We start from the raw sequence: 18216 nt of genomic DNA on the forward strand, positions 1-18216 counted from the left end.
AAGAGACAAAAGCGGAACTTTCACATGGGTTTATTTCTGTAACAGCTGTCAGCTTCCAGGAGGTATGGCCCAGCTGGAGATTCCTCCTCCCTTGCTCAGAAATTTACAGGGCTACCCATGGCAATGAGGAGGTGGCAACATTGTTTAAAAACTCCAACACCAACACCACACAACTCTGCCTAGCAAAGCAATGTTGCTACTAGCACCCTACTGCATGTTCTCACTCTGCTCCTTCAGGCGCCACATGGCAGCCATGTACTTGGTGATCTCACTGTTCCGGCATGGGAAGTACAGTCTGCGGTCAGCGCGGGCCACGCTAATCTGTGGAAGAGAAAATGGTCAAAGTGTGAGGAGCATCTCCTGGAGATGTTCTCTTTGAGATGAAGGATGCAAGGAGTCAGTTGCTGCAATTCACTGCTGCATGACTATATGATTAACAAGGTAACCTGAAATAAGAGATTCAGTTATTGGCTGATCACCACTAAGGTAAAAGCAATAGATAGACCAATGGCCGGTATGGTAAATCCTGTCAAATCTTCACTGTTGGATTACTACGGTACCTAGGTGCTCATAAAAAGTAAACTTCATTTGTCTTTCGGTAACTGCACTTATAAAGTGATTCTGTAAAAATGGTACCGAGAGCTCCTAGGTTTGTCTCTAACTCCAATTTAGATGTGCTCAATTCTAGATGCATTTATTTTCCCTCACCCATTGCTGCTAGTCCTGCAACTTCAACCACCTGAAAGTCAAGCTGGGCTCTTTCTAGCTCAGGCATTGTCACCAGTAACTCTGACTCGCCCGAGATGCACCATAGCATTAACATTTCTGGATCTGGAACTAGTTAACAGTCTGGTGCAGGCATGGGATCCCTCACCCCTTAGCTGCATTTGTTGCAGGCTAATGGTATAAAGGATAAAAACATGTCACTTAAAGCCAGCAGGAATGTGAGACGTTTTGTGGCTGGTCGGAAGTACATTACCAATCAAGCCAGGAGTCGGTAGCAAGAAGGGGTGAGTTGCACAGAGATGCAGGTTAGAGGTCAGTGTTTCTGGTGGCAAGGAGGCAGTGCAAATCATGACTTGGTCTATATAGGAATCTCTGCAGCCAGAAATTATTTCCCCTTGGTGCGCTATACACCTTGTTACCCCCTTAGTGATAGCCTGTTTGCAGATGTTATCCATCCAGAAACTAGCAAATTTTTTTAAAAGACTAAAGCCCTCTACTATACCCCATTGACTGCCTATCTGCTCTTTTCCCCTCTCAGTAGAGGAAGCTCTAAGAAATTGACCTGTGGCAATCCTGTCTCTACTTTGAAACAAATACAGTTATATCAGCAAAGAGTCCTGTGGCACCGTATAGACTAACAGACATATTGGAGCATGAGCTTTCGTGGGTGAATACCCACTTCGTCGGATGCATGCATGGTATTCACTGATGAAAGCTCATGCTCCAATACGTCTGTTAGTCTAGAAGGTGCCACAGGACTCTTAGTCTGGATCTGTAAAAGCAGCAAACATGGCTACCGCTCTGATACTTGACAATTATATCAGTTTTATGTTCCCTGAACTAATTTGTTTTCAAGAAGAAATTTACCAGAATTCTTCAGGCACTCCTTTGCTTTAATGGAACCTCAGAAGTCTCTGCTGGATCAGTCATGATTACTGCTATTAGTTTGTCAGACGTGATCCGTTTTTAATAAACACATGTCAGAGTTCACATCTTTTCTCCTCAAGTATTTCCATGTTGATTGATTCCTTGTCATAAATCAGTATATATATTCTGACTGGGATACACCTCAGGTTTATTAGTAGTTTCCTGGTTCTTTCTTCCCACCTATCTAAGGATATAGTCATACCACATTTACTTACAAACATTTGTAGCATATGATATTGATGTTTTCAGAACTGAATGCAAATATTCTGGATATGGTTTTAGCAGACAGAGAGGGGACTATCACTTCACCTCTGTACTCCGCAATGCCTATGCAAGTTGGGCCATAGGCGAGACTCCGTGGGTGCTTTGGGGTGGAGCACTCATGGGGGGAAAAAAATAGTGTGTCTGGCTGGGAGACCCAGGGCCTTTAAATCACCCTGGGGGCTCCCAGCTGCAGAGGTGGCTGGTAGCCCCTGTGGCAAACTAAAGGGCCCGAGGCTCCAGCCACCGTGGAGCTCTGGGCCCTTTAAATGCCAGCCCCAGCCCGACTGCCAAAGCTGCGGGTGGGATTTAAAGGGCTCCTCTGGGCTCCCCACCATGACGGGAAGCCCGGTGGAGCCCTTTAAATCCTGCCCGCAGGGCCGGGGGGGGGGCATTTAAAGGGCGGCAGGGAGCCCGGTGGAGCCCCTTAAATGCCCCCTTGGCCGCTGGAGCTGTGAGTGGGGTTTAAAGGGCTTGGGGATATAATTTTTGGCTATAAGTGGTTTTTGCTTTAAGCGATAACCACGGAACGGAACCCCCGCCTAAGATAAGACTTGCCTGTATTTGTTTCAAGTTTGTTCCGGGTTTATTCCTCAACCAGAGAAATGAGTTCAAAGGCCTACGTTGAGCTGCTCCTTTTTATACTCTAGATAGAGCATTTAGAGATCCTACTCACCAAGGGAGTGGTGTTCCAGCCAATTTCCTGGCTCTCTGTCTGTGGCTCTGTGTATTTCCTGGTTGGCTCCAGTGCAGCATGGTGAATAAGATTCAGAAACTTGGCTGTTGGATTAGGGGAGGAAAAAAGTATTGGGGGAGGACAGTGTCCTTTTAAACCAGAATAAAGGAACTAGATCAAATAATTAAGTGCTGACAGTGTGCATGACATAAGGGAAGATTTGAACTTTATCCTGAGGAGCTTCTACTCTAAAAGAAATTAGACAAGAGGCCAACAGTGAAGTCAGCTCTCTGTTTCTGCGCTTCTGTGACTGACCCTGTGACATGTCATGGTATATCTACTGTTTTTGTCAAACTTATCCATACATCCTGCTAATTCTGTCATCCTTGTCTCCTGTACAACAGCCCACTATCCTCACTCTCTGTCTGCTACCAGCCACCCCTCCCTATCCTGCCAATTGACATTGCTTAGGTTACTTGCTTGTAACCTGGTCCCTTACTATTCCAGTTCCTATTTCCTGATCTGTGACTTCAGGAAACCAGTTCCTATTTCTATTAATTTTTGGCTGTTCTCACTCTGTGTAAAGGCATGTGCATACACAGTTATAGAATCATAGAAATGTGGGGCTGGAAGGGACCTCAAGAGGTCATCAGGGCTGGCCTCCTGAAGATGGCAATAGTGACTGAAAAGTGCAAAACTTACCTTTAAGTAAAGTGGGGCTTAATTCTTCTCACAAAAAATAACATGACCAGACAACTAGTGAAGTAACCATAGATGACAAAGAGGAAGGGATGCAGATCGGGATAAGAACAGAGATCTTCTGACTAATTTAAATTAATTCAAGTCAGCGAGGCCTGATGCTGTTCACCCCAGGCTGCTGAAGGAATTAGCTGAAGAAATCTTGGAGCTGTTGGCAATAATATTTGCAAACTCACAAATGACAGGAGAGGTCATAATGTGTGAAGAACATGTGCACTGAGGACCAGGTTGCTGTTCTGCATATCTCCTGGAATGGGTCCTGTGCTAGGAAGGCTGCCGAAGAGGCCTGAGACCTCATGGAGCAGACAGTTAAGTTTGGTGGAGGGGAAATGCCCACGAGGTCATAGCACATTCGTATGCAAGATGAGATCCTTTTGGGCAGAGATGGGAAGCCTTGTCATTCTGTCAGCTATCACTATGAAGAGTTGAAGTTAGCTACAGAATGGTCTGGTCCTTTCAATTTAAAATGCCAGAGCATGTCTTATATCCAAGGAATTCAGGTGTTGTTCTTCCTTACTTGTATGAGGTTTAGGATAAAAGACCGGCAGAAAGATGGTTGGTTGTAATGGAATTGGGACACAGCCTTTGGGAGAAATTTTGGGTATGGCTGAAGCTGTACCTTGTCCATAAAGAAAACTGTATATGGGAGTTCTGCCATGAGGGCTCAGATCTGACACCCTCCTGGCTGAAGTAATCACCATCAGAAAGGCTGTTTTCCACAAAAGATGTAGTAGAGAATGCACTGCGAGTGCCTCAAAGGGTGGCCACGTCACTCTCAAGAGGACAAGATTCAAGTCTCATGGGGGAAGAGGTTCCCTCATCTGAGGGAATGTCCTCTCCAGACCTTTGAGGAAGCGGACTACCATTTCGAGGGAGAACACCAACCTGTTGTTGACTTTTGGATGGAATGCTGAAATGGCTGCCAACTGGACCTTTATAGAGGAAAGGGCCAGGCCCTGTTCTTTCAAAGATAGGAGATTTATCTTAGATTACTTAAGTGAAGATTACATCAGCGGGACTCTACATCTGGATGACCAGAGAGACAACCGCTTCCACTTTACACAGTAAGCTGTACTCATGGAAGGTTTCCTTCTGCCCAGGAGACTTTTGAGGACCTGCTTCAAACAAGCCTGTTCGTTGGGGTTCAGCCATGCAGATTTCAGGCCTCAGAGCTGAGGTTTGGGTGAAGCAGCCAACCATGGTCTTGCGAGATCAGGTCTGGGTACAGAGAGAGCTTGAGTGGGGTCTCAAGAGAGAGATGAACAAGCAAGGTGTTTACCAGTGCTACCTAGGCCAAGCTGAAGCCATTAAGATAACCTGAACCCAATCCTGCTTGATCTTTATCAGCAAATTGTGAATCAGCGGGATGGGCAGAAAGGCATAGAATAGGTAGTGCAACCATTTCATCAGGAAGGCATCCGTCATGGAGCCGGGCTGTGACCCCTCAGGAAGCAGAACTGCTGGCTCTTTCTGTTGGAACATGTAGCGAACAAATCTATGTGGGGAAAATCCCCTTTTTGCAAAAGATGCTCACTGTGACATCTGGGCATAGAGGTGAGTGGAGGAGGACCTGCTGAGGCAGTCCACAAGCTGGTTCTGCACCCCGGCAGGTATGAAGCCTCTATCTCGATTGAGTGCACAATGCAGAACTCCCATAGAGAGACTGTCTCCCAACATGGGGGTGGGGAGAGAATGGGTCCCTCAACGTTGATATAGTACATGGCTGATTTATTGTCCATGAGAATCGAAACTGTCATTCGGAATGTGAGGCAAGAACACCCGGCATGCTAGATGGTCTGCCCTGAGCTCTCTGACACTGATGTGAAGCAATAACTCCTCTGCGGACCAGCGACCTTGGGTCCTGAGCGTCTCCAGGTGGGCTCCCCAGCCCAGTGCTGAGGCATCCAAGACCAGGTTTGCTGATGGCTGGGGTTTTGTGAAGGGAATCCCCCTGCAGACTACTAGGTGATCCAGCCACTATGACAGGGAGCTGAGGATATAAGGAGGCACCATGATAGCCCTATCTAGGTGGTGCCTGGAGGGGGAATGCACCATAGCCAGCCAGGCTTTGAGAGGTCTGAGTCTCAGCCTCACATGACGAACCACATATGTACATGAAGCCATGTGGCCAAGAAAGCTCAAGCAAAGCCTGACCGTCATGACCAGGTAAGCTTGCATGCAGCGTATTAACTCCAAGATTGCCTGAAAGCGATCTTCTGGAAGAAGGGCCTTTGCTAGCTGACAGTCGAGGACCACCCCGATGAATTCTGTTCTCTGAAGTGTGTGTGTGTTCCCAGCTCTGCACAGACAGTTGGCACAGCAACCTTGAGCGAACCACCCAATGACCACAAGATCCATTAAGGTACGAAGGCACCCAGCTAGGTTTATTGTCAACAAAGCACAGTAATAGCACCTAGCAGACTCTATGAGGATACTAAGACATGGAGGAGGGATAGCTCAGTGGTTTGAGCATTAGCCTACTAAACCTACGGTTGTGAGTTTAATCCTTGAGGGCCATTTAGGGATCTGGAGCAAAAATCTGTCTGGGAATTAGTCCTGCTTTGGGCAGGGGATTGGACTAGATCTCCTGAGGTCCCTTCCAACCCTGCTATTCTATGAATTCTATGTATGCCAGTGACTATGGATGCAGCTGAGTGAGTGGTGGGACTTTCCCCTGCCCCCTAAGCTGACCAAAGATACTCCCTCTGAGATACATCTTTATACCCTGATATAAACAAGTTATACTTTTGTTCTGACCTTATCTTTTAGGGAATGTTTTTGTATCATCCTTGATATTGGGATGTTCTGGTACCACTTGATATCGGGATTTGTTTGCATGAGTGCTCTGAACTTAACACTTGTTAGGAATGTGTATTTTTGCAATATTAGCCGTGTTCTTGCCAGGTTCTGTGAGCAGGTCTTGTCTTATACAAGGGCTTATGTCTCAGGCTCTCTTCCTACTACGAATGGGTATCAGTGTTTACTTCTGCACACAATTTGAAGGCCCAACACACGGAAGGTCGACTGGATGAGGGTGACGTCCATCTTCACTTACACGCGAGATGTGCCCTTGATGAGCCAGCTGTCGAGGTACAGAAATACATGGACTCCTCTTCTCCTGAGAAAAGCCACTGCCATACATTTGGTGAAGACCTTCGAGACTGCCAAGAGCCCAGACAGCAGGACTGTTAACTGGTGATGTCCTTGGTTTGCCACAAACCTCAAATCTTCTGGGGCCTTGAAAGATTGGAACACGGAAGTATGCATCTTAAGTCTAGGTGGCATACCAATCCCCTGGATCTAGAAATGGAATGACCGACCCCAAGGAGACCATGCGGATCTTCAACCTTTCGAGATAACGATTGAGTCGACACAAGTCTAAGATGAGTCTAAGACACACACACCCCTTGGCCTTGTGTGACATTATCTGATTAGAAATTTGCATGGTCATACGTTGTTGCTACCACCGTTCTATTATGTGACAGACCCAGGCCAGTGGGGTACAGGAGTCTGGTAGAGGGCAAATATACTGGTCACTGGATGAGTAGTTTTCTGTTCCCTGAGTGACCAGAGCAGGGGCTGCACTAGAGTAATCAGGAACCTGCTAGAACCAATTCAGGCAGACAAGCTGATTAGAACACCTGATTAGCCTGCCTTGATTGGCTGCAGAGCACCTTGGTTTAAAAAGGAGCTCACTCCAGTCAGGGAGGGGGGAGCAAGAGGAGAGGAAGTGCATGTGAGGAGCTGGGAGCAAGAGACACAAGGAGCTGAGAGTGAGAGGGTGTGCTGCTGGAGGACTAAGGAGTACAAGTGTTATCGGACACCAGGAGGAAGATCCTGTGGTGAGGATAAAGAAGGTGTTTGGAGGAGGCCGTGGGGAAGAAGCCCAGGGAGTTGTAGCTGTCATGCAGCTGTTACAGGAGGTACTATAGACAGCTGCAATCCACAGGGCCCTGGGCTGGAACCCGGAGTAGAGGGCGGGCCCGGGTTTCCCCCAAACCTCCCAACTCCTGATCAGACACAGGAGGAGTTGACCCAGACTGTGGGGAAGATCACTGAGGTAAGCATATCTGCCAATAAGCGCAGGACCCACCAAGGTAGAGGAGGAACTTTGTCACAATAATTGCAACAAATCTTCTACAGTGTGTCAAGTAAGGTGTCAATAGAAAGGGGTAAGCAGCTCGCAGGCTAAATGACCCAGAGTCAACCTTTAGAGACATATTAGAAAAGTATGTGAATGGTAATTAGGGCGATTCCATGTCAGACAGATAGGCTAGAACTTTGAAATGCAAACCTGTATTGTTAGAGAATTGGCGGTCATACTAATTGTATGTGTTTACTTATATCTTGTTAGATGTTACCCATGTAAACAGACAGTTCCTGTCTCACTATAGCAATTGATTCAGAGATCAAAAAGGAATATTAACATTTAGATGAATCTTGGGTGAAAGTGTCATTTTCTATATCTCTTTAAAGTTTGTGATAAACTGCTTCATGGATAAATTGCCTTATGTTAATCCCTGTAGTTAATTGCCAGTGATGATTAGGAAATAGGTCTACTTCAAAGTCTCCATGATTGCCTATTGTTTGCATAAGGACTCTGAACTGTCAAGAGAAGGCCTGGAACTGTAAAAACCCCTTGTGTCCTGATTTTTTTTTTTTTTTTTTTAAATCTCAGATCTGCTTGATGTTTCATGCAGGGGAAGCTTAAATCGTAAGACTCAGATCTCCAGTCCTATCTGGATTACACTGAATATGAACATTGGACTATAACCTATGGACTAATTCTGAAAGAACTCTTTGCAACTACAAAGCTCACCATCTCTACTATGAATCTGATCTCAGAACAGTATTCATGTCTGTATGTATATTGATCTTTAACCAATATACTCTTCTTTTAAAATACATTTTAGTTTAGTTAATATGGATTGGCTGTAAGCATGTATTTGGGTAAGATCTGAGATATTCAGTAACTTGGGAGGCAATGTGTCCGATACCTTGGGATTGGTAGAACTTTTTTATATAGGATTTTCAGTAATCCTCATCGTATTTGACTTGGGTGTCTGGGGGAGGCCTGAGGCTGGGTTGCTTTAAGGGAACTGTGTTGGCTTCTGTGTAACCAGTAAGGTATTATAGAAGTTGTTTTGTGCTGTCTTGGTGAATCTAAGTATTGGACTATCCACCAGCTGTGGGGACTGTCTGCCCCATTCTATGCAGTTTACCCTAACTGAGTAACTTCAGTGTGGCACCCTGGGACTCCTGTCATAGTGGCATAGTCTGGCTAGGATACACATTACCACAGGTTAATTGGGTTTTTGTATCAGAACCAGGAGCTTGTCAAAAATACATTTTGATATTGGAGAGTTTAAGGGTTAAAAATGAGTTACAATGACTAAGCAACAATCATATGAAGAACTGGACAGAAAAACCCTTGAAGAATTGTGCTTACAGAAGTAGTTGTCTTCTAAGAAAAAGGCCCCAGAGCAAGAACTGAAAAATCTGTTAATGGCCAGTGAGCAGAAAAACAAGCTGAAGTCTGAACATGAACAAAGAATGGCATATCTTCAAATGCAAGAGAAACAAGCTGCAGAGAGAACCAAGCAGGCTGAAGAGAGAGGGTGCACCGGATGCAACAAGAAACTGCCAGACTTTGCTTTTTTTTTTTTAAATAATGGCAAAACAGCATCATCTTGGAAGTCCAGTTTATAACAATGTTGGTATGTTGTAAGACTCTGAGCAGTTGTCTGCGTTTAACTAGGTTTGCTACGGCCAGGGAGAGAGTGTCTCTAACCTGGGGAAGGTGGAAAATAGCTGTTTGTGAATGAAGCTTTTGAATGTCTGTCTAATTACTCTGAAGTGCATCTGGAATTAGATGAAGCACAAAAAGAACTCACTGATTAGGAAAAGATCTCTTGAGCAGATTAAAGTTGATGGTCAGGTCCCATGACATCAGAAAAGGGCAGACAACTAAACAGTGACAAGTTTTTAAAGTGCTTGTACACAAATGCTAGAAGTCTAAATAATAAGATGGGTGAACTAGAGTGCCTCGTGATAAAGGAGGATATTGATATAGGCATCACAGAAACCTGGTGGAGTGGGGACAATCAGTGGGACACAATCATTCTGGGGTACAAAATATATCAGAAGGACAGAACAGGTCGTGTGCGGGGTAGGGGGGAGTGGCACTGTATGTGAAAGAATGTAGAATCAAATGAACTAAAAATCTTAAATGAAGCCACATGTTGCATAGAATCTCTATGGATAGTAATTCCATGCTCTAATAAGAATACAACAGTAGGGATCTGTTATCGACCACCTGACCAGGACAGTGACGGTAACTATGAAATGCTAAGGGAGATTAGAGAGGCCATCAAAATAAAGAACTCGATAATAGTGGGGCATTTCAATTATCCCCATATTGACTGGGTACATGTCACCTCAGGACGAAATGCAGAGACAAAATTTCTCGATACTTTAAATGACTGCTTCTTGGAGCACCTGGTACAGGAACCCACAAGGGGAGAGACAATTCTCAATTTAGTCCTGAGTGAAGCGCAGGATCTGGTCCAAGAGGTAACTATAACAGGACCACTTGGAAATAGTGACCATAATATAACATTTAAACATTCCTGTGGTGGGAAGAACACTTCAACAGCCCAACGCTGTGGCATTTAATTTCAGAAAGGGGAACTATGCAAAAATGAGGTTAGTTAAACAGAAATTAAAAGGTACAGTGACTAAAGTGAAATCCCTGCAAACTGCATGGTCACTTTTCATAGACACCATAATAGAGCCCCAACTTAAATATATAACCCAAATTAAAAAAACACAGTAAAAACTAAAAAAGAGCCACTGTGGCTTAACAACCAGAAGCAGTGAGAGATAAAGGCATCTTTTAAAAAGTGGAAGTCAGATCCTAGTGAGGTAAACAGAAAGGAGCATAAACACTGCCAAATTAAGTGTAAAAATTTAGTAAGAAATGCCAAAAAGGAGTTTGAAGAACAGCTAGCCAAAAACTCAAAAGGTAATAATGTTTTTTAAGTACATCAGAAGCAGGAAGCCTGCTAAACAACCACTGGGGCCCCTGGACGATCAGGATACAAAAGGAGCACTTAAAGACGAAGTCATTGGGGCTAAACTAAATGAATTCTTTGCTTCAGTCTTCACGGCAGAGGATGTTACGGAGACTCCCAAACCTGAGCCATCCTTTGTAAGTGACAAATCTGAAGAACTGTCACAGATTGAAATGTCACTAGAGAAGGTTTTGGAATTAATTGATAAACTTAACAGTAACAAGTCATCGGGACCAGATGGCATTCACCCAAGAGTTCTGCGGGAACTCAAATGTGAAATTGTGGAACTATTAACTATGGTTTGTAACCTGGCCTTTAAATCGGCTTCTGTACCCAACGACTGGAAGATAGCTAATGTAACGCCAATATTTAAAAAGGGCTCTAGGGGTGATCCCGGCAATTACAGACCGGTAAGTCTAACGTCGGTACCGGGCAAATTAGTTGAAACAATAGTAAAGAATAAAATTGTCAGACACATAGAAAAACAAACTGTTGAGCAATAGTCAACATGGTTTCTGTAAAGGGAAATCGTGTCTTACTAATCTATTACAGTTCTTTGAAGGGGTCAACAAACATGTGGACAAGGGGGGATCCGGTGGACATAGTGTACTTAGATTTCCAGAAGGCCTTTGACAAGGTCCCTCACCAAAGGCTCTTACGTAAATTAAGCTGTCATGGGATAAAAGGGAAGGTCCTTTCATGGATTGAGAACTGGTTAAAGGACAGGGAACAAAGGGTAGGAATTAATGGTAAATTCTCAGAATGGAGAGGGGTAACTAGTGGTGTTCCCCAAGGGTCAGTCCTCGGACCAATCCTATTCAATTTATTCATAAATGATCTGGAGAAAGGGGTAAACAGTGAGGTGGCAAAGTTTGTAGATGATACTAAACTGCTCAAGATAGCTAAGACCAAAGCAGACCGTGACAAACTTCAAAAAGATCTCACAAAACTAAGTGATTGGGCAACAAAATGGCAAATGAAATGTAATGTGGATAAATGTAAAGTAATGCACATTGGAAAAAATAACCCCAACTATACATACAATATGATGGGGGGCTAATTTAGCTACAACGAATCAGGAAAAAGATTTTGGAGTCATTGTGGATAGTTCTCCGAAGATATCCACGCAGTGTGCAGCAGCAGTCAAAAAAACAAACAGGATGTTAGGAATCATTAAAAAAGGGATAGAGAATAAGATGGAGAATATATTATTGCCTTTATATAAATCCATGGTACGCCCACATCTTGAATACTGTGCACAGATGTGGTGTCCTCATCTCAAAAAAAGATATACTGGCATTAGAAAAAGTTCAGAAAAGGGCAACTAAAATGATTAGGGGTTTGGAATTGGTCCCATATGAGAAAAGATTAAAGAGGCTAGGACTTTTCAGCTTGGAAAAGGGGAGACTAAGGGGGGAATATGATAGAGGTATATAAAATAATGAGTGATGTGGAGAAAGTGAATAAGAGAGTTTATATACTTGTTCTCATAATATAAGAACTAGGAGCCACCAAATGAAATTAATGGGCAGAAGGTTTAAAACAAATAAAAGGAAGTTTTTCACACAGCGCACAGTCAACTTGTGGAACTCCTTACCTGAGGAGGTTGTGAAGGCTAGGACTATAATAGCATTTAAAAGAGAACTGGATAAATTCATGAAGGTTAAGTCCATTAATGGCTATTAGCCAGGATGGGGTAAGGAATGGTGTCTCTAGACTCTGTTTGTCAGAGGGTGGAGATGGATGGCAGGAGAGAGATCACTTGATCATTACCTGTTAGGGTCACTCCCTCTGGGGCACCTGGCATTGGCCACTGTCGGTAGACAGGATACTGGGCTGGATGGACCTTTGGTCTGACCCAGTATGGCCGTTTTATGTAAAACCCTAATTGAGGAAGAAAAAGATTTTTTTTTTTTAAAATGGGTGGTGGATTGTTGGAATGTGAAGCTTGTGAAAGTAAGCCTGAATAAGGTAGACATGATTTGTTTAAAGTAGCTCAGTATAATGTAGAGAATAGCAGTTTATCTGTTGGGAGTGGCAACCTTGCCTGCAGCATAGGAGGCCTGGAGAGGTGTGACATTGCCCATTCATCTCAGAGCTTGTCTATGTGGCATGACTGTGCACAAGAGTGTAATTTCTAAAGTGTACCATGGAGATGAATGCAACCTGAAACAAATAGCTCTAAGATATGTGGACTGCCCCTCCAGCCCCCAGTACGCACATAAGAGGGGAGAATGTAGGGCTAACAGATGCTCCCTACTTCAATCTCTCCCACATGCCCTACCACCATGTCACCCTTCCCAGTTACACTACACACACCCCTTACCTGAGCCTTCAACTCCTTCCCCTCCTGCCTGTTGCCATTTATTCCCCTCCCTTTAATCCACATTTTCATCTGTTGGGCTCCAAGCCCCTGTTCTTTCCCACTCCTCTGCTCCAAGCATATGCTGTGTAATTTGTTGTCTTTTCAAAAATAGTTTGATCATCTGAATTTCACTACATTCCTTCCCACACAACTTCCTCTTCTCCCCCACCCCCCCCACCCCCAAAAATTTATTTCTGATGTCTGCCCAAGGATGGATTTGGATTTACAGTGGCTGGGTGTTGCTCAGGTTCAATGGCCACAACATTTTCCCTTAAGTTACATGGGTCCTGTGAGTTGTGGCTGGCTGTGAAGACTCTTGTGCTCTCTGCCCATATGCAGTATAATCCATTCAGTGTATGAGCTTTAGGAATGTTAAGCCTGAATTTAAATTGAGAGCCTTACTCTGTCTAATATTCTGACTTTTGCTCCCCCAAAGGGCTGGGGGGAGGAATGCATTCTCTAGGGCAGGGGAAGGCAACCTATGGCACGTGAGCTAATTTTCAGTGGCACTCACACTGCCCAGGTCCTGGCCACCGGTCCAGGGGGCTCTGCATTTTAATTTAATTTTAAATGAAGCTTTTTATACATTTTAAAAACCTTTATTTACTTTACATACAATAGTTTAGTTATATATTATAGACTTATCGAAAGAGACCTTCTAAAAATGTTACAATGTATTATTGGCATGTGAAACCTTAAGTTAGAGTGAATAAATGAAGACTCGGCAAACCACTTCTGAAAGGTTGCCGACCTCTGCTCTAGGGAGTAACCTGTGTTGGATTATATTGAGTTTTATTAAGGTTATTATAGGTATAGTATAGTTTTGGGTAGGTTTTAGGCTAGACTTGAGTATTAAAAAATGCTTTTTAGTTAAGATATTATGGTTGTGGTAATTAAAATGCTTTTTGTTTTGTTTGGAGTTTATAAGGATGAATTGTTAATTGTATTAGTATATTTTTAGATGTTTGTTTTAAGCATAATAAGAATTTTGGAAAAACAATTGCTTTTTGGAATAGCATATTGAAAATTTTGTTTTGTTTGTGTAGTAAGTGAGCTAAGCAGACTTGTTAAAACCTGTTATGCCCCAAAAGTTGTTTTAAAAAAAAATTAAATGGTAAAGTAAAAGTAAAAAATCTTAAAATAAAGAATGCATGTAAATGGGTGCATGGTTTAAATAAACAATAGAAGAGTAAAATGCACCAGCCTAAAAGTTACAACTTTGGTATTGGTTGGCCAAAAAAATACGCAAAGTGGAAATAACTGAATGACCCCGCAGGGCAAATCGGAATCCACTCAACTGCCCCAAGGATGGAGGGGCCGAAGAATTAAAGAGCAAGATAACACCCAGCCGTTATAGAGCTGTCATGGATGTGCCATCTGCTGCTTGATTATCACTTCAAATGTAACAGCATGATGAAGCAATCTCCATAAACTTGCATGTGGACAAAGTCCTATAAGAACAGACCCAAGAACTTTGAGTCTGGTTCTGCACCCACCCTCCAGGAGCATCAAATACGCATCAGACAAGACTCGGCTCCACCCTCATGTCCAGGTTGCTTGGCCAGTAACTTGGCACAAGCAACCTCTAGGCTGGTAACTATAATAACTTTGCAGAATTTGTATGTATGAGTATAAAATAGAAAGTTTTAATAGGTATAGTCAATGGAATAGCTTGCATTCTATTTATTTTGTATTTACAATAAACCCAGCATTCTGCCTTATCCCCTTTAAAAAGATCCTGCTGGTTTTTATTCTATTAGTGTAACATTTTGGTGGAGAATTGCAAAAAGGGGAGATCTTGGCATATGTCTCGATTACTGGCCTTCGTTATACAAGAGTTCAGAATAAATTATCACAACGGTCCCTTCTGGCCTTAGAATCTATGAATAACAATTAGTCCTTAAAAGTTAAACATTACCATGTGCATAGTTAAGCAATCAAGTCAGGATATAGCAGCTAATTGCATATAAACATCTTAATTCTGTACCCTTGTGCATAAGCTTTGACAGACTAATCATATGCTATTTATTTAGCATTGATTAAGTTATACAATAACATACCCACCAAATTCCTTTGACTGGCATTTTAAAGCTATACCTTGATACTGACCTCAGCAACATTCCTATCTATGTACCATCGTTAGCTGTTTGTTATGTACATGTGGAAAGTCTGAGGTCAGCAAGTCTGCCAAAAGGTACTCCTGTCCTGGCCAAATGAGCCTCTGCTGAGGCCTGCCTCAGTTTCGCCTTAATTTGGTCTCCCTTTAAAAAAGTCGACAGAGGCTGGCTCTTCAAAACATTCTCCCTTCTTAGGTCCAATTTATTATATCTATCAAAAAGTCTTTCAATAGAAAACTCAAACCTTCAATGTCATCCTCCTTGTTTCACCTGGGCCCAGTTCCTCATCCTCTCTAATAATTTATTTCACCCCAGTCCCAAGCTAGGCACAGCCACCCCTCTCTGACGGTCTGTCCTGCTTTCCCAGCACCACTTGCCTAAAGACTGGCCTTCTCCATAGGCCTTCCCAGCTGGTGCTTTCCCTCTGCTGACTCAAGGCACTGCAGCACCCTCCTTAGTCTCTGAAGTTCACACTTCTCAAAGGCAGCACTATTTGGAAAAAAATAAAGGAAGTTGTGATACCTGTCTCATGTCTGCTGGGCCTTAAAGGGAGAGAGGTGCATCAGAAAGTTCACCAAGACATCATGCTCTAAATCAGGGGAGGGCAAACATTTTGGTCTGAGGGCCGCATCTGGGTATGGAAATTGTATGGTGGGCCATGAATGCCTGGTGGGGGAGGGACACTCAATGGGATATAGCAAGGGAGGGCTCTATAAGGGATGTTACCGAGGTGGGGAGAGGAGGGCTCCACAGAGGTGGTACCGGGGACTCCTAGGGGCCCTGCCGACAGTGACACCAAAGCAGCTGTACCCAGCACCACCAAGGGCAGAGGCACCCTAGGTGGGATGGGTTCAGCCCCTGGGTGGTTTTGGGGCTCTTGAGGGTGGGGCCGTAGGAGACCAGGAGGGGATTGGGTGTGCTGCTGTGTGTGTGTGTGTGGGGGGGGGGGGGGGGATTCTGATCCCAGAAGCAAGGCAGTGAAGTCGTACCTGCGCAGTGTGGCTCTGCATGCCAGAAGATGGTGCTCATCAAGGGAATTGTGAGTCGGGGGCTGGGGCGCACTGGGCAGGCGAAGCAGGGCAAGCCCCCAACCCTGCTCCCCAGCAGGAGGGGCTGGATAAAAACGTCTGATGGGCCGCAAGCAGCCCACGGGCCATAGTTTTCCCACTCCTGCTCTAAACTATTTGGGGGTAAAATATCCAAAGGCCCACACATTAAGAGCTATTATACTGCTTGGATAATTCCTTTGTCCTGTGGCCTGGATCATACACTCTTCCCATCCCCACCTCCTCAAGGCACTAACATATTATGGACCATTATCCTTTCCAGTTAATCCAGCTGGAAAATAAGAACTGTTATAGGTACTCTATCTTGTTCATAGTTCCTGTGTAGCTACCACCTTGCATTTCCAGTGTTTCTAATCTTTTCAGGGGTCTTTTTTAATTGCCCAATAAAGTTCAATTTTTTTCAAATACATGCTTTATTTTATTTTACAACATGGAAATTATTTCTAATCTCTCATATTTATCTGATAATTACTTCCTTATCTAAGTATCTCAACAGCTGTTCAGAGGCTACTTACCATCCGCAGGCTCTTCTATATTATCATGCCAAGACATTGGCTTCCTGGTGATCGTGTGAACTGGGGAGAAATGTGATGATGCAGGTGAGTTGCTATTATGGAATCAATATTACAGGCAGTTTCAGATAAAGCACTAGCTCCCCATAACCTGTGTCCTGCCAGCTCACTTAGGCTGTTAAGAAGAAGAAGAAAGACTATAGATTGGAAAAGGAGCACTTGTTAATGTGGTCACTTGATTGCTCCTGGGAACTGAAGGGAATCAACTTTGGCACCACGTGACCCTGGCACTAGGTGGTGTTTGTGACCAGAGAGCAGAGTTATAGAATCATAGAATATCAGGGTTGGAAGGGACCTCAGGAGGTCATCTAGTCCAACCCCCTGCTCAAAGCAGGACCAATTCTCAACTAAATCATCCCAGCCAGGGCTTTGTCAAGCCTGACCTTAAAAACCTCTAAGGAAGGAAATTCCACCACCTCCCTAGGTAACCCATTCCAGGATCTGTCAGGTTCCTAAACTGTGACCTGCAGGGCACTTGCTGGAAGAGCAACAGAGTTCTGGCTGACTACATGGGGCTAGTTCCTCCTTGTTTCTAGCTGCTAAATAGTATTTAAAACCCAACACACACATACAAATCCAAACCTTACTTTCCCATGTCAGTATGGGTGGTGGGTATGAGGCTTGGAGAGACTAAGCCTCCCCAAACGGGGCAAGAAATGCTGGGTGCAGCGCACCTCTCTTTGGAGCAGCAGTGGCCCACTGCCTTTGGAGCGCTGCCTCCAGAAGCTCTGGAGAAGTAAGGGAGCCATTGGTGGTCTGACTATGGCCCCGCCCACATGTTGCCCTGAGGCCCTGCTCCTAGGCGGCCTCTTCACCCTGAGGCCCTGTGCTCACCCCCCACCCCACCCTGCTGCTTGCCCCTCTCCACAGTCCAGGCACCCCCCCACACACACTTCTAGGGAGTTTCCAGCACTTGTGCCCAGCCTCCCCAAACACAAGAGTCACGTGCTGCTTATGCACGTCCGCAATCATGTGGCAACCACAGCAATTGTTAATAGGAAGGTGGGAAACTGGAGCCAGACCAGTGAATAGGGAGGACCTTCCAGCTAGGGCCTCCATCCTATCATGCTCCACTGTTGTGACCCCAGGCCACCACTGCCAGTTCCAGACCTGCCCCCATATACCCCAATCTTAAACTGGCCATGTGGGCTGCCTCACCACTTCACGTTGGCCATACCCGTCTCTCCTGTTAGAGTGAGTTGCCATGGTCACCAAGCCCTGTCTCGCCCCAAGAGAGCAGACTGGCCCCTCCCCCACCCCAATCCACTTGGTGGAGTCAACCCTGTACTCCCTCTGTCATGGCCCCCCTTGCCTCCCCCTCCCGTCTCGCCCCGTTTGAGGGGGTGGCCCCCTTCTCAAAGGGTATCTGTACTCCCTCATGCGGGGTAGGCCCCTTTCTCCCCGCCTTACCCCGTTTGAGGGGGTTGACCCCGTACTCCGTGTGCAGTTTCTGGCACCGCAGCTCCTTCCGGACGGTCTCGCAGAAAATCTGGTTCTGATGCACCAGATCGGGCGGCTCCTTCTCGCGGCTCCGCGCCGCCATGACCGGCCCCGCTCCCGGGAAGCTGGGAACGCAGCGCTTGCGGATTCTCAGCGATTAAGTTTGTTTTATTCTTGTTTCCTGGCAACGGCGATTCGCCCCTGATTCTTGGTCAGACGCAGCGGACTCGCTG

The 18216-nt window shown here is 44.9% G+C and overlaps 1 protein-coding gene across 1 annotated transcript; it reads right to left on the reverse strand.

Moving 5' to 3' along the window:
- Nucleotides 1-14: 14 nt before the first annotated feature.
- FAM183A (family with sequence similarity 183 member A) lies at nucleotides 15-18173 on the reverse strand. The gene is made up of 4 exons (XM_039486532.1): nucleotides 17954-18173; nucleotides 16487-16546; nucleotides 2591-2694; nucleotides 15-321 (listed from the first exon to the last, which is right to left on the reverse strand). Exons 1-4 carry the CDS (start codon nucleotides 18084-18086, stop codon nucleotides 208-210), a joined length of 411 nt encoding a protein of 136 aa, XP_039342466.1. The 5' UTR covers nucleotides 18087-18173; the 3' UTR covers nucleotides 15-207.
- Nucleotides 18174-18216: the final 43 nt, after the last annotated feature.

This window comes from Mauremys reevesii, linkage group 8, assembly GCF_016161935.1.
Source record: "Mauremys reevesii isolate NIE-2019 linkage group 8, ASM1616193v1, whole genome shotgun sequence".
NCBI classification, from domain to species: Eukaryota; Metazoa; Chordata; order Testudines; family Geoemydidae; genus Mauremys; species Mauremys reevesii.

Coding starts and splice junctions, on each gene's coding strand:
- FAM183A (XM_039486532.1), bottom strand. CDS start 18,086: ATGGCGGCGCGGAGCCGCGAGAAGGAGCCGCCCGATCTGGTGCATCAG. Junction 16,547..17,953: donor GGTCAACCCCCTCAAACGGG/GTAAGGCGGGGA, acceptor ATTTCTCCCCAG/TTCACACGATCACCAGGAAG. Junction 322..2,590: donor GCTGGAACACCACTCCCTTG/GTGAGTAGGATC, acceptor TCTCTTCCACAG/ATTAGCGTGGCCCGCGCTGA.